Source organism: Dipodomys spectabilis, unplaced genomic scaffold (assembly GCF_019054845.1).
Source record: "Dipodomys spectabilis isolate Male_0828 unplaced genomic scaffold, ASM1905484v1 ptg000175l, whole genome shotgun sequence".
Taxonomy (NCBI): Eukaryota; Metazoa; Chordata; class Mammalia; order Rodentia; family Heteromyidae; genus Dipodomys; species Dipodomys spectabilis.
In genome coordinates this window covers 11,344,368-11,359,554 of record NW_024870852.1, presented here as the reverse complement: position 1 = coordinate 11,359,554, position 15,187 = coordinate 11,344,368, and the positions used below count along the sequence as shown (strand labels likewise).

The window sequence follows — 15,187 nt, the reverse complement described above, 5'->3', positions numbered from 1 at the left end:
GAGGGGCCCAAAGGTATAACTTCTCTGAACATTTACAATTGTATTTATTGAAACAAATTCCAGGAAATGTTTTTTCTTTTTTTTTTTTTTGGGTCCGGTTGTGGGGCCTGAACTCTGGGCCTGGGCGCTGTCCCTCAGCTCTTCAGCTCAAGGCTAGCGCTTTACCACTTGAGCCACAGTGCCACTTCTGACATTTTTTCATTTTGCTTATGTGGTGCTGAGGAATTGAACCCAGGGCCTCAGGCATGCAAGGCAAGCACTCTACCACTGAGCCATCTTCCCAGCCCCAAATTCCAGGAAATGTAAACATGGGCTTTTGGTGGCGGGGAGGGTGTAGGGTGTTTAGTTTTGCTTTTTTTTGGGGGGGGTAAGGTAAAAGGGGGTGCAGAAAGAGAGGGAGGAAGAATGAACAAATGCAAGCATGCTATGCAGTATGCACTATATGGAAAAATGAACTTTGTAACTCATGGGCAGGGATGGGAAGGGGAAACTTGGAAAAGCAAAGGAAGTGGTGACATTGTCCAAAAAAGAAATGTACTCATTACCTGACTTATGAAATGGTAAATCCCTCTCTGTACATCACTTTACATCACTTCAATAATAACAATTAAATTATATATATATATATATATATATATTTTTTTTTTTTTTTGTCGGCTGTGGGGCCTGAACTCTGGGCCTGGGCACTCTCCCTCAGCTCTTCAGCTCAAGGCTAGCGCTCTACCACTTGAGCCACAGCACCACTTCTGGCTTTTTCTGCTTATGTAATGGTGAAGAATCGAACCCAGGGCCTCATGCATGCAAGGCAAGCACTTTACCACTGAGCCACCTTCCCAGTCCATATATATATTTTTTTTTTAAAGAAGAAAATGAGGACCAGGAAGAAGTTGAAACATGATAGGGTCAATGGCAGGTTTCTTCAACAAATAAAGGGAAAAACCAGGAGGATAGAAGGAGGCATCTGTGGATTAACAGAAATTATTGTTGTATTGATCAACCACAGACCTGAATCTGGAGACCTGAGCCAAATAAACTACAAGCCTTGAAGCACTGGAATTGGAACCACTTGCTAGGCATAGAGAGGGCTTCCAGAGTCACTGAGACCCCTAACAAGGGAAGTGGGAGGTCAGCCCAGAGCCCTAAGGCAAGAAGAGCAAGAGGCAAGGGGCATCCCATCAAGACACCAACCTTCTGGCAGTGCGGGCAGGGGAAGTTGTGGGTGGCAGTCTGTAGATGGTGCTCCAGGGCCTCCGGAGTGGAGTATTTGTTGACGCATTTGACACACCTTAGTAGGAAGGAAGCAAGACGCTGAGAAAGTCCAAGTAGCCAACAGGAAACCAGTCCCCACTACCCCAGAACCCATAGCAGGAAGCAAAATCCTACATTTAATTCCTTCTCAAACCTGACTCTTCTCCACTGTCACTGTTCCATCTCTGTCTGAGCCGCCATTGCTTTTTGCTAGGACTTGTACAGTACCCTCTTCTCTTGCCTCCCAACATTGTCCTTAGTCCATTCTCCCCAGCAGCCAGAGGAAGTCTTTAAAAATAAAAGTCTTGGCCGGGTGCTAGTGGCTCATGCCTGTAATCCTAGTTACTCAGGAGGCTGAGATCTGAGGATCACGGTTCAAAGCCAGCCCAGGCAGGAAAGTCCGTGAGACTCTTATTTCCAATAAACCACTCAAAATCGGAAGTGGCACTGTGACTCATGCGGTAGAGGCTTGCCTTGAGCTAAAGAGTACAAGGACAGCGCCCAAGCCCAGAGTTCAAGCCCCATGACCAAAAAAACAAAAGTCTTGGGTAGGTGCAAGTGGCTCACACCTATAATTCTAGCTACTAAGGAGACTGAGATCTGAGGATTCTGTTCAAAGCCAGTCTGGGCAGCAAAGTCCATGAGACTCTTTACCTCCAGTTAACCACCAAAAAGCCAGAGTGGAGCTGTGGCTCAAATGGTAGAGCCCTAGCCTTGAGAAAAAAACCCCAGGGCCAGCACTTAGGCCCTGAGTTCAAGACCCAGGAATGTCATAACAAACAAAACAAATAAAAGTCTACCTGACTGCAATAGCTCATGCCTATAAACCTAGCTGCTCAGGAGGCAGAGATTGAAAGGATTTTGGTTTGAGACCAGCAAAAAGGGCCAAAAATTTGTGAGGCTACATCTCAACTAATTAAAAGCTGGGCAGAACCAGGTGCCAGTGACTCACATCTGAGGCTACTCAGGAGGCTGAGATCTGAGGATCTGAAGCCAGCCAGGGCAAGAAAGTCTTTGAGATTCTTATCTCCAATTAACTACCAAAAGAGCCCAAAGTGGAACTGTTGCTCAAATAGTAGAGCACTAGCCTTGAGCAAAAAGAAGCTCAGAGTCCAGGCCCTGGATTCAGTGAGCGTGAAGGCGTGCACACATACGTGCGCACGTGCACATACACACACACACACACACACACACACACACACACACACACACAAAGCTGGGCAGAGTAGCTCATGTCTGTAATCTTAGCTGCTTAGTAAGCCAGGATCTGAGGTATGTATAGCACCTGCCTATTATGAGTGAAGTCCTGGGTTCAAATCCCAGCACTAAAAAATAAATTACAAACCAAGAAAAGCCACAGTACTCACAGGCTACAAGCCACTATGGACTAAAAGAGGCCATACTTCATCATCTCTGAAACCTCTGCTAGAGGATGGAGCCATTTATAACAGTCCAGATATGTAGATAAATCATGCCCAAAACAGAATGTGGGTCCTGTGGGAACTCCAAGTGGGTGACACATGTAGTGGGCCCAGAAGACCCCTCAAAGCCCACGGATACCCACACATAGGAGTCCTAGCCAGATGGGGAGGAAGAGGAAGGCACAGACCTTCCAAGCTGGTAAGGCAAGAAGACAGACTCCCTCAGGCTCAGAGGAGATGTGAATTGATGTGGGACAGAGTTTAGCAAAAGCCAGGAAAATTCAGCACTGCCTTCAGTAATCTTCTAGGAAACAACGGCAGAATGTGACAAAGGTACATCATGTGGTCCTGATATGAGGCACAAAGGACAAGATAACACTTTAGTGTTCCTGCCAAAGTGTGTGTGTGTGTGCCGAATGTAATCACAGACACACGCAAACAGGGACAATGGATAAGATAATGGTTTTATGCTTTTCAAAAATATCCAATTGGGCAAGGTGGTCAGTGTCTGTAATCCCAGCACTCAAGAGGCTGAGGCAGGAGGATTGAGAATTTAAGGAAAACCTGAGCTACACAGTCAGATCCTGATTCAAAAAAGAAAACAAGCTGGGCATTGGTGGCCATGCCATAAACCTAGCTACTCAGGAAGCTAAGATCTGAGGATCACGGTTCAAAGTCAAGAAAAGCTATGAGACTCTTATTTCCAGTTAACTACCAGAACACTGGAAGTGGACCTGCAGCTCAAAGTGGTAGAGCACTAGCCTTGAGCAAAAGAGCTCAGAGAAAGTGCACAGACAGATAACAGCTCACAAGCCCCACAACAAAAATAAAGAAAGAAAGAGCTGGGCGCCAGTGGCTCTCGCCTGTAAACCTAGTTACTCAGGAGGCTGAGATCTGAGGATCGAAGTTCAAAGCCAGCCCAGGCAGGAAAGTCCATGAAACTCTCCAATAAACCACCAGAAAACCAGAAGTGGCGCTATAGCTCAAGGGGTAGAGGAGTTGCCTTGAGTTGAAGAGGGACAGTGCCCAGGCCCAGAGCTCAAGCCCCGGGACCAACAAAAAAAGAAAGAAAGAAAAAAGCTCAGTGACAGAAGAACTGATTCCCTAGCACGTATGAGGACTTGGGTCTAATCCTCAACTCCAAAAAAATGTGAGAAAATAAATATAAGGGTCATAAAAAGTAAAGAATGAGGGCTATGCCAGCGTTCAGGAGGTGATAGGCTGATGTGACTGCCATTCTGGGATGCATTCCAGGTCACAGAAAACATGGTCCTTGGGGCTGGGAAGGTGGTTCAGTAGTAGAGCATTTGCTTTGCATGCATGAGGCCCTAGGTTCGATTCCTCAGCAACACATAAGCAAAAAGAAAAAAGCCGGAAGTGGTGCTGTGGCTCAAGTGGTAGAGCCCTAGCCTTGAGCTGAAGAGCTGAGGGACAGTACCCAGGCCCAGAGTTCAGGCCCCACGACCGGACCCCCCAAAAAAATTATCTTTTTTTTTTGATCAGTCATGGGGCTTGAACTCTGGGCCTGGGTGGTGTCCCTGAGCACTTCAGCTCAAGGCTAGCTCTCTATCACTTGAGTCACAGCACCACTTCTGTTTTCTGTGGTTAATTACAGATAAGAGTCTCATGGAGGGCTGGGAAGGTGGCTCAGCGGTAGAGTGCATGCCTTGCAAGCATGAGGCCCTGGGTTCGATTCCTCAGCACCACATAAACAGAAAAAGCCGGAAGTGGCGCTGTGGCTCCAGTGGTAGAGCACTAGCCTTGAGCTGAAGAGCTCAGGGACAGCGCCCAGACCCAGAGTTCTGGCCCCGTGACCGGCAAAAAAAAAAAAGTCTCATGGACTTTCCTGCCTGGACTGGCTTTGAATCACAATCCTTAGATCTCAGCCTCCTGAGTAGCTAGGATTACAAGCATGAGCCACAGGCACCCAGCTTTTTTGTTTGTTTCTATAAACGATGTTACTACAACAACTGGATAACTTTCAGTAAGTCTCATGGATCACGAAGAGTACAGAGGTTAATTTCCTGTGTCTGGTTAGAAGATGTACTTATGTAAGCAGCTCTCCCTGTTTTTAGAGAAACTCATGAATTTAAAGGTGATGGATAGCAGCTACACCTTATTCTCAGGGACAAGATCTAACAAAGCTGTGAATACAGTAGTAATAGTGGAAATCTGGGTTGTGGAAGTCTGAAATTATATCAAAATAAAAAGTTGTGAGGGTTTTTTTGTTTTGTTTTATTTGTTGTGGGGCTTGAACTCTGGGCCTGGGCACTGTCCCTGAGCTCTTCAACTCAAGGTGAGCTCTACTACTTGAGCCACAGCACCACTTCTGGTTTTCTGGTGGTTGGAGATAAGAGTCTCAATTTCCTGCCCGGTCTGGCTTTGAACAGGGATCCTCAGATCTCAGCCTCTTGAGTAGCAAGGATTACAGTCGTGAGCCATTGGCATCTGGCTGAGTTCTTGTTTTGTTTTGTGCTGGTTCCAGGGCTTGAACTCAGCCCCTTACACTCACTCAGCTTGCTCACTTACCTGACACAATACCACTTGAGCCATACCTTTAGCCTGGATTTTTTGCTGGTTATTTTGGAAACAGTCTCACATGCAAACTTTTCTGCTTGGACTTTATTATTATTATTATTTATTTATTTGCCAGTCCTGGTGCTTGAACTCAGGGCCTGAGCACTGTCCTGAGCTTCTTTTGTTCAAGGCTAGCACTCTACTACTTGAGCCACAGCTTCTCTTCCACTTTTTCTGTTTATGAGGTACTGAGGAATCAAACCCAGGGCTTTATGCATGCTAGGTAAGCACTCTACCACTAAGCCACATTCCCAGCCCTGGACTAGCTTGAAATTGTGATCTTCAATCTCCTGAGTATCTAGGATTACAGGCATGAGAGATCAATATCTCACTAAAACAGTTTTAAGAGCTGTGGTAGAGCTGTGGTGATACTAGGACAAGGCCCTGAATTCAGACCCCAGTACAGAAAAAGGGGAGTGCGGGAAAGGCCAGGCACTGGTGGCTCCCGCCTATAATACTAGCTACTCAGGAGGGGGAGGTCAGGGGGTCTGGATTCAAAGACAGCCCAGGCAGGAAAGTCCCTGAGATTCTTATCTTTCAAGAAGTTGGAAGTATAGCTGTGGCTTAACTGGTAAAGCACTAGCTTTGAGCAAAAAAGGGCAGGGTCAGTGCCCAGGCTGAGTTCAAGCCCAGGACTGGCACAAAACCAAACTACTTTGAACATGACAGACTGTGATGGGGGACCAGGGGAGGTAGATGAAGAATTCCCACTCACTGCATGTGGTTTTTAAATATTGCACTATATGCATGTAACAATTCTGTTTTAAAGAAGATAACTAATTATTTTTAGACCTCCTTTGGGTCTCTGACCTGCCAAATCACTTCTAGGAACATGGGTACAGATAAATGACCAAAGTTGTTCCCCATAGTCTTGTTTATAATAATAACAAACTAGAATCATCCAATTATCCAGCAAGAGCAAAGATTTAAATAAATCACAGTACATGCATGACCACAGGACTATAAGGAACTGCTAGAAAGAACAAGTCAGGTCTGTTTAGGTTGAAATGCAAAGATGTAGCCAGATGCCAGGTGCTGGTGGCTTACGCCTGTAATCCTAGCTACTCAGGAGGCTGAGATCTGAGGATCATGGTTCAAAGCCAGCCCTGGCAGGAAACTCCATGAGACTCTTATCTCCAATTAACCACCAGAAAAACAAAACAAAACCAAAAACCAAAAACAGAAGTGGCGCTGTGGCTCTGTGGTAGGGTGCTTGCCTTGAGCTGAAGAGCTCCAGGACAGTGCCCAGGCCCAGAGTTCAAGCCCCACAACTGACCAAAAAAAAAAAGAAAGGAAAAAGAAAAAAGAAATGCAAAGATGTCTATATTATGACTTGAAATGTAAAAGTATTTGTTTTTCTCTTTTGGAAGAACTCTACACTTTGAGCTCTGCACTTTTGCCCTTGTGTTAGGTAGATACTCTAACACTTGAGTCATGGTTTAGGCCTGTTTATCAGTCTGGACCACAATCCTCCTATTTTTGCTTCCTGAATAGCTGACATATGGATGTGAACCACTGCACCAGCCTTATTGGTGAAGATGAGGGAGGTGAGGTCTCTACTTTGTTTGTTTTCTGCCAGTCCTGGGGCTTGAACTCAGGATCTTTTCTCCCCACCCCGCACACATGAGCAGAACCATCCTGCCAGGCTAGATGCCCCCTCTGAGCTGTCCTTACTGTTCTTGAGCAGCAGAGCCATCAAGACCCCAGACCCTGTGCTCCCACCTGCCCAGGAGACGGTGTGTGGTGCTTACTTATAGACGGCGCTGTCTTTCTTGGGGCTGTGCTGGGGGAGGAGGCTGTGTGAGTACTGGTGCACGCCCAGATCGTACAGCGATGGGAAGTCCTTGCTACAAAGGTGGCAGCGGTAGCTCAGCTCCTCCTGGTGGCTCTTGATGTGTTCCAGAAATGCATCGAGCTTGGGGAACGTCTGTGCACAGCTCTTCACCACACACTTGTACACCTGGAAGGGAGATGCCAGATGAGAGGCAGTAGCCTTCTGCTGTCAGAACCCCAAGTCACACCACTTTATGACCTTTGACTAAGATGAAGTGTTTTATCTGTTTTTTTGTTTGTTTTTTGTCAGTCATGGGGCTTGAATTCTGGGCCTGGGTGCTGTCCCTTAGCTCTTCAGCTCAAGGAGAGCATTCTACCACTTGAGCTACAGTGCCACTTCCAGTTTTCTGGTGGTTAATTGGAGATAAGAGTCTCACAGACTTTCCTGCCTGGGCTGGCTTTGAGCCATGATCCTCAGATCTCAGCCTCCTGAGTAGCTAGGATTATAGGCATGAACCACCAGAGCCCGTCTTAATTTGGTTTTGTTTGTGCTGCTACTGGGGCTTGGTTTTTTTTTACTCAAGGCTGGTGCTCTGCCACTTGAAACATACTACCACTCCCACCTTTTTGCTGGTTAAGAAGAAATAAGTCTGGGGGGGGGAGGGGGGGTATGATTGGGTGGGGGGGAGGGGGGAGGCTGGGAAGGGAGGTGAAGGGTAAACAAAGGAGGAGGCTGCAATGCTTGGTAAGAAATGTATGCATTATCCTGCCCATGTAATTGTAGCCCCTCTGTACAGTATGTTCTCAAATAAAATAAAATAAAATTTTAAAAAAAAAAAAAAAAGAAGAAATAAGTCTCTTGAATTTGTCTCCCAGAGCTGGCTTTAAACCATAATCCTCAGATTTCAGCCTCTTGAGTAGCTAGTATTACAAGTGTGAGCCATGGGTACCTGACATAATATCTGTCTAATTAGTTCACTATTGTGCTCTCTACTCTATACATCCCCTTGGTACTTCCATGCCTCCAGCAATGGTGGGAAAAGAAGAAAAGGAAAGGAAGGAATCCAGACTCTCAGGTATGTAACCCAGCAAGTCTAGGTGGCTAAACTTCACTCCTCACAGAGAATGGTCAGGGACCTCTCTTTGAGAATTGCTATCTAACCACCCTGCTTCAAGTCTCTTCTCTCTCTGGGAGAAGTGGCTAGTTTTGCTGCTCATTAGGAACCAGATTAAATGTAGATTTATAAAATACTAATCAGAGGCAGGGCACTGATGGCTCACACTTTAATCCTAGCTTCTCAGGAAGCTGAAATCTGAGGACTGTGATTCAAAGCCAGCCTGTCAGGAAAGTCCGTGAGACACTCATCTCCAGTTAATTATCAAAAAGTCAGAAGTGGAGCTGTGGCTCATTGGTAGAGCACAAATCTTTTTTTTTTTTTTTGGTCCAGTCGTGGGGCCTGAACTCTGGGCCTGGGCGCTGTCCCTCAGCTCTTCAGCTCAAGGCTAGCACTCTACCACTTGAGCCACAGCGCCACTTCCGGCTTTTTTCTTTTTTCTTATGTGGTGCTGAGGAATCGAACCCAGGGCCTCAGGCATGCAAGGCAAGCGCTCTACCACTGAGCCACCTTCCCAGCCCCTAGAGCACAAATCTTGAGCACAAAAGCTTAAGGACAATGTCCAGACTCTGAGTTCAAGCTCCAATATTGGGAGAAAAAAATGATCAGCTATAATTGTGTTTTGGGGATTTGGTTTTTGTTTTGTAGTGGGGTAGGAACTGAGGACTAAACAAGCTGGTGTTGCTCTGCTTCCTTGCTCAGCTGGGGCTCTACCACTTGAGCAATGCCTCCAGTCCAGCATTTTGTTAGTTACTTGGAGATAAAATCTTGCAGATCTTTCTTAATACCAGGCTGATACTAAGCCACAATCCTCCATATCTCAGCTTCCTGAGAGCTACCCAGGTATGAGGTACTGGTGGCCAGCTTTCATCAGCTTTTGAACAGTTCTGCCATCCTTCCATTCCCTCCTGAGTGAGTTAAGTGAAATTGTGACTCTTCTCCATTTCTTTCTATGAGAAGTGTTTTTAGCATTTTGAGGATTACACTTTGATAAGTAGCACATACTCCTCAGGTGCTTATATAATACCATACACCATATCTTCCTTATGAAGGGAACCCTAATTTGCTTAGAGTGACAACATGCCTACTTAAGAGTTCTTCCTGCTGGGCACCAGTGGCTCACACCTGTAATCCTAACTACTCAGGAGGCTGAGATCTAAGGATCTTGGCTCAAAGCCAGCCCTGGCAGGAAAGTCCATGAGACTCTTATCTCCAATTAACCACCAGAAAGTGGTGCTGTGGCTCAAGTGGTAAAGCATTTGCCTTGAGCTAAAGAGCTCAGAGATAGAGCGCAGGCCCAGAGTTCAAGCCCCATGATTGATCATAAAAAAAAAAAAAAAAAGAGTTCATCCTTATTGGTTTCCCTGTGTCCAATGTTACCCATGCGACCCCTTGCTTTGCAATGATGGGAAAGTAGTCGACTTTTGGGATAACATCTCTCCTACAATGAAAAAAAGCGAAAGCTTCCCAGAAGAAATCCCCTCTACTTTTTGCATTTGTCCTGACTGGCATATAGATATGATACATAGAGATATCACAGCCATTGTTCAACACTACAGGATTGTTCACTGTTACAGCTAAGAATCGTAGAGTCTAAAGTTAAAAGCCTGGGCTATGATGACATGTCTGATCTGCTATACAAGCCTAGCATTGTCTACTTATAAACTTCCTTTGAAGGGAGAGAAATAAAACAGCATGAAGCCAGTTTGCTTTTGTGTGGCACCAAATAGCACTTCTCTAAATGACAGACCTCATGCACTGTTCTGACCAGTGCTTCTAGGAAAGGCTGCTGGGCTCCTTTGCTTATGACTAGAGCTGTGCCAGAGTGGCCGCCTAGAAAAAGCAAGCACTGTCCCAGGCCAGGTGACCATGGTAGACTACAAGGCCATACTCTCTGAAGTCAGACACCAGAAGAGGCAAGAGACGGGCCCTTGCTACTAGAAACCCAGCCAAAGGCACAAGCACTGTAGAAAGGTTGACATGATTTCTGCTGTCTCTAGATAGCAAAGATCTCGCACCTCTGGGCTCCTGCCGACTGGTTGTGGCCCCTATGCCCATGCCCACATACCTGCTCATTCTTGTGCTGAGTCATGTGGGACTTGAGCTGGAAGTAGGTGCTGAACTTGCTGGGGCAGAACTGGCACAGGTAGGAGCTATCGATGAGGACCACCTGCTTGGGCTCCAGCTTGTCAGCATCATCCTCACCTGCTGGCGGCAAGGTCTGGGGCTGTGGTGTGCTGGACAGGGTCTGGCCCAAACCTGGGAAGAGAGGCAGGCCAGGGAGGAAGTCAGTGAGCAGGGATGGGGAGAGTCAGGACAGGAATCACGCTGTCTGGGAGATCACAGAACACCTATTGTGTGTTCTGGGTATGCCTGGTGTGGGATATGGACTCACATCCGGTCCAGGAGATAAAATACTGACACATTTGCAGTCTGAGCCAGAGGGAGGGAGAGCCTCTGGCTTTAGTGCCAACCTTGTCTTGGATGCCACAGACTCCTCCGTGGTGGGTCCTCACTGAACACCAGCTACACTACTGGTGCCTCCTCAGGCCTCCTTCTAATTGGAACCCTTTGCCTCACTGTCCTTTTGTCACCACCTTGCTCCTCCTTGGGTCTCATATCAGGGACCTCTGGCTCCATCTCTGCAGCCATGGCCCAGTGCCTGAGTGTTGGATCATTGTGTCCAGGCACAGCGGAGTCTGTTTTTTTTTTTTTTTGGGTCCGGTCATGGAGCCTGAACTCTGGGCCTGGGCGCTGTCCCTCAGCTCTTCAGCTCAAGGCTAGCGCTCTACCACTTGAGCCACAGCGCCACTTCCGGCTTTTTTCTTTTTGTTTATGTGGTGCTAAGGAATCGAACCCAGGGTCTCTGGCATGCAAGGCATGTGCTCTACCACTGAGCCACCTTCCCAGCCCAGCGGAGTCTGGAAAGTAACAGAAGAGGTGGTCTCCCATTCTGAGTTGGGATCCAGGCTCAGCAGGGAAAACAAAGATAGCAAACCAATTAGTGATGCCTGCCATGGACATAGTATTAGAGCAATGTATATTACATAATACATATTACATATTTGTCATCCTTCCTTTTATCCTGTGCCTTCCACTCTGTTTCCTCTTCTCTCTTCTCTTCTTCTCCTCTCCTCCCCTTCCTCTTCCTACTGGGTTTTGAAAATCCCCTTGCTTTTTCTGCTTAAGGCTGGTGCTTTACCACTTGAGCCACACCTCCACTTCTGGCATTTTGCTGGTTAACTGAAGATAACAGTCTTGAGGACTTGTCTGAATGAGTTCTCAGATCTCAGCCTCCTAAATAACTAAGATTAGAGGCATGAGCCATTATTTTTTTAAGATGAGGATCTCACTATATAAGTACCTTTTCGGTCAAGTAGACTGAAGCCCAGAGGTCAAGGAGGTTACCCAGAGTGAGAGAGTTAGCAATAAAACCTGTGAAGCTGGGGCTGAGGTGGAGTCAGTGGCAGAGCACTTGCCTAGCCTGCACAAGGCCCTGGGTTCCATTCCCTGCGCCACAAACCCAGCGAGGATGCAGAGAGATGTGGGGGAGCATGGCTTCCCCCACTTTCACCCACCTGCATTTTCCTCCTCCTCTTGCCTGCTGGGGTTCAAGGCCATGACCTGTACAGTCACAGAGTTGCGAGAAACAGTGCCACCACTGCGCCCTGGGGGCCACACCTTGTGGGTCTGCATGTGCTTCTTGACATTGGACTTCTGTGCGAAGGCCCGGCCACACGCAATGCACTGGAAGGGCTTCTCGCCTGTGTGGCTGTGGGGACAAAGTCTGTCAGCACCCTTGCCTAGCAATGGCCCAGACCTACTTCTGGCCGCTGGATGTATCCTCATATCCAAGCCCGACAGACCAGAGGTGGGAAAACTGGGCTCTTGATCCCATCACCCATGATAGAGGCTGACCCTGGCACATCACACTGAGATGTCACATTTCCTCTAGAGATTGTCATCTGAATGAAAAAGCATCCTAGTGGCTGCCACGTACAGCATGTATACCATTATTAACTTCTCCTTCAATCCACTTTTAAATTCTTTTAAAAATTGTCTTGTATTGCTTTGAGACAGCCCAGGCTGGCCTCAAACTCTGGATCCTCCCACCTCAGACCCCCAATTTCTTGGATTAAAGGTATCATCAGGGGCTGGGAAGGTGGCTCAGTAGTAGAGTGCTTGTCTTGCATGCATGAGGCCCTGGGTTGGATTCCTCAGCACCACATAAGCAGAAAAAGCTAGAAGTGGCGCTTTGGCTCAAGTGGTAGGGCACTAGCCTTGAGCTGAAGAGCTGAGGTACAGTGCTCAGGCCCAGAGTTCAGGCCCCATGACCAAAAAAAAAAAGAAAAGTATCATCACCACAACCAGATAATCAACTATTTTTTTGGGGGGTGGGGGGGGACCCTGGCCTGGGGCTTGAACTCGGCCTGGGCACCATCCCTGAGCTTCTTTTGCTAAAGGCGAACTGTTGTGAACCACAATGCCACTTTTGGCTTTTTTCTGTTTACATGGTACTGAGGAATTGAACCCAGGGCTTCATACATAGGTAAGCACTCTACCACTAAGCCACATTCCCAGCCTGTCTTTTCTTTTTTGATACTGGGAATCAAACCCATGGCGTTGTGCTGGCTAGGCAAGTGTTTTCCCACTGAACTACATCTCAACCCATAAAACAATGTTACTAAGGTCTAGAGCTATAGTATTACGATGGATATTAGCTATAAGGGGTTATTGAAATTTAAGTTGGTTAATGTTAAAAATTCTGTTTTTCAGGGCTGGGAATGTGGCTCAGTGGTACAGTGCCTGATTAGCAAGCATGAGGCTCTGGGTTTGATTCCTCAGTACCGAATAAACAGAAAAAGCTGGAAGTGGTGCTGTGGCTCAAGTGGTAGAGCATTAGCCTTGAGCACAGAGAGGCTCAGGGACAGAGTCCAAGTCCCAAGTTAAAGCTCCAGGACTGGCAAAAAAAATTCCATTTTTTCAGCTAGGTGCCACTAGCCCAAGCCTACTCAGTAAACTCAGATGTGAGGACTGCTTTGAGAAGCTGCCTGGACAGGAAAGTCTGTATGACTTTTATCTTCAATTAACTACGTGAAAGTGTAACTGTGGCTTAAGTGGTAGAGCACCAGCCTTGAGCTATGAAGCTCAAGTACCAGAACATGTCCAGCAAAAAAATAAATTAATCCATTTTTCAGCAATACTAGCCCCCTTCTAAGTACTCAAGATCCCTCAGGGCTGGTAGTGGCCACACTGGGTCACAGTTGATGACAGCACCAACCTGAGCACCACCACCTTCATTGAAAGCTCTATCTAGGCAGTGCTGTTGTGGACTGGTGGATCTCCACCAAGCTCGACTTTGCCCCCAAGGACACGGCTGTGAGATATCTAATAGTCAGAGGACCAGCACCAAAAACCAACTTTAAAGAGAATAACCTCATCAGCTGAGTGCCTGTGGCTCATGCTTGTAATCCTAGCTACTCAGGAGGCTGAGATCTGAGGATCACAGTTCAAAGCCAGCCTGGGCAAGAAAGTCTGTGAGACTCTTGTCTCCAATAAACCACTAGAAAATTGGAAGTGGTGCTGTGGCTCAAGTGGTAGCCTAGAGCTGAGGGACAGTGCCCAGGCCCAGAGTTCAAGGCCCAAGACTGACAAAAGAGAGAGAGAGAATAACCTAAGTACATCCTTCAGACTTTCCCAGGCCACAGTCAGAAACTTGCTAAAAGCATCCCATGTAACACGAGTCACCCTGTGAGCAGCCCTGGTTGCGTTAGCTCCTCTGTGTCACAGGTGAGAACACCAAGGACCAGATGGGCTCCCTGCATGTTCTTGTGACCAGAGATGTTCCAGTTAGACATGAGTGAGCCAAGACTTCCTGGAGCCATCCTGGCAGGGCCAGCCGGTGGACAGCCCTTCTATAAGCCCAGAATTGGGGCAGCCCATGTGTCTGCAAATTTATCACCTGTCCCCCACCTGTCATGGCAGGTAGGCCCCTTTTCCTGATCCTGAGAAAAACTTGGATCTAGTTGGAAAACCAGCCCAATTAGACCACAGGCCTTGCAGACCCTCATGGGACAGATGGGCTGGGTTTGAGAAAGGACCTGGTTTCTACTGCAGATGGCCTCAGCCAGAGCTGCTCACAAGCCCCTCCCTTCTCCCTGCACACCTTCGGATGTGCTGCTGCAGGTCGAAGTTCTTGGTGAAAGACTTGTCACAATAGGAGCATTTGAGCTTCTGTGCCTTTGGCTTCCCTGCAGCAGAAAGACAAAGCAGGAGAGGGAGGTGAGGCTAGGGTGTCTAAGGCTGTCTTCACCCTGGGACCTGGGCCGACAATCCACAGCCTTATAAATACATGCACAGAGAAAGAGACACAGTGAACTTCTCATAGGGCCCAGGAGAAAAATCCAGGACAAGCTCTGGGCCCCTCACAGCCTCCCCCTGCCCCAGGATAAAACCCACCCTGTCTGTGATAACCATCAGCATACTGAGTCCTCTGACTCCTGCCTACTTCACCATGCCCTCCATCCAGTTGTGGAAGATGCTTTGCTAATCCTGAAAGAATTCAAGCATGTCCTACCTCTGGACCTTTGCATCTGCTGGCTTCCCTTGTCTGGAATGCCATCCCTCAGATACCCCAAAAGCTACTTCCTTCTCTTCCCCAGATTGGCTAAGTAGCCTTGTTTTCCAGCCTCACCTCAGAAACTCTCAGTCACAGTGCTCCGTTCACCTCCTTCCTATAGCAACTTATAAATAAATATTTAGTCCTGTCTGCTTCTCCCATTTAACAGAGTACTCAGGACAAGAGAGCATGGGCCAAGGCACCAGATGTCCCTGTGCCTGATGGGAAGCCTGGCACACAGCTGTCAATGTGCAACCATGAAAGGAAGAAAGTGTCCACTGGGGAGCCCCTGAAAGTCTCTCCACTTGTCTCCCCTGCATCCACCCCCTACTTCTGATACCACTCTACCCCCATTCAGTGTCTCGAAAGAGTAACAAACACACCTACTTGCTGACAGGTAGCCACTCTTCTTTCGCCTTTGATCACAAATCCCC

General features: G+C 47.4%; 1 protein-coding gene across 1 annotated transcript in view; it reads right to left on the bottom strand.

The window, feature by feature from the left end:
* Znf341 (zinc finger protein 341) overlaps positions 1-15,187 on the bottom strand; it is a 39,589-nt gene that overhangs the window by 8,400 nt on the left and 16,002 nt on the right. Inside the window, exons 7-11 of the mRNA XM_042694572.1 lie at positions 14,301-14,385; positions 11,713-11,906; positions 10,203-10,393; positions 6,998-7,206; positions 1,189-1,285 (exon numbers count right to left, since the gene is read on the bottom strand). Coding sequence (XP_042550506.1) covers positions 1,189-1,285; positions 6,998-7,206; positions 10,203-10,393; positions 11,713-11,906; positions 14,301-14,385 — 776 coding nt within the window. The remainder of the gene's footprint in view (positions 1-1,188; positions 1,286-6,997; positions 7,207-10,202; positions 10,394-11,712; positions 11,907-14,300; positions 14,386-15,187) is intronic.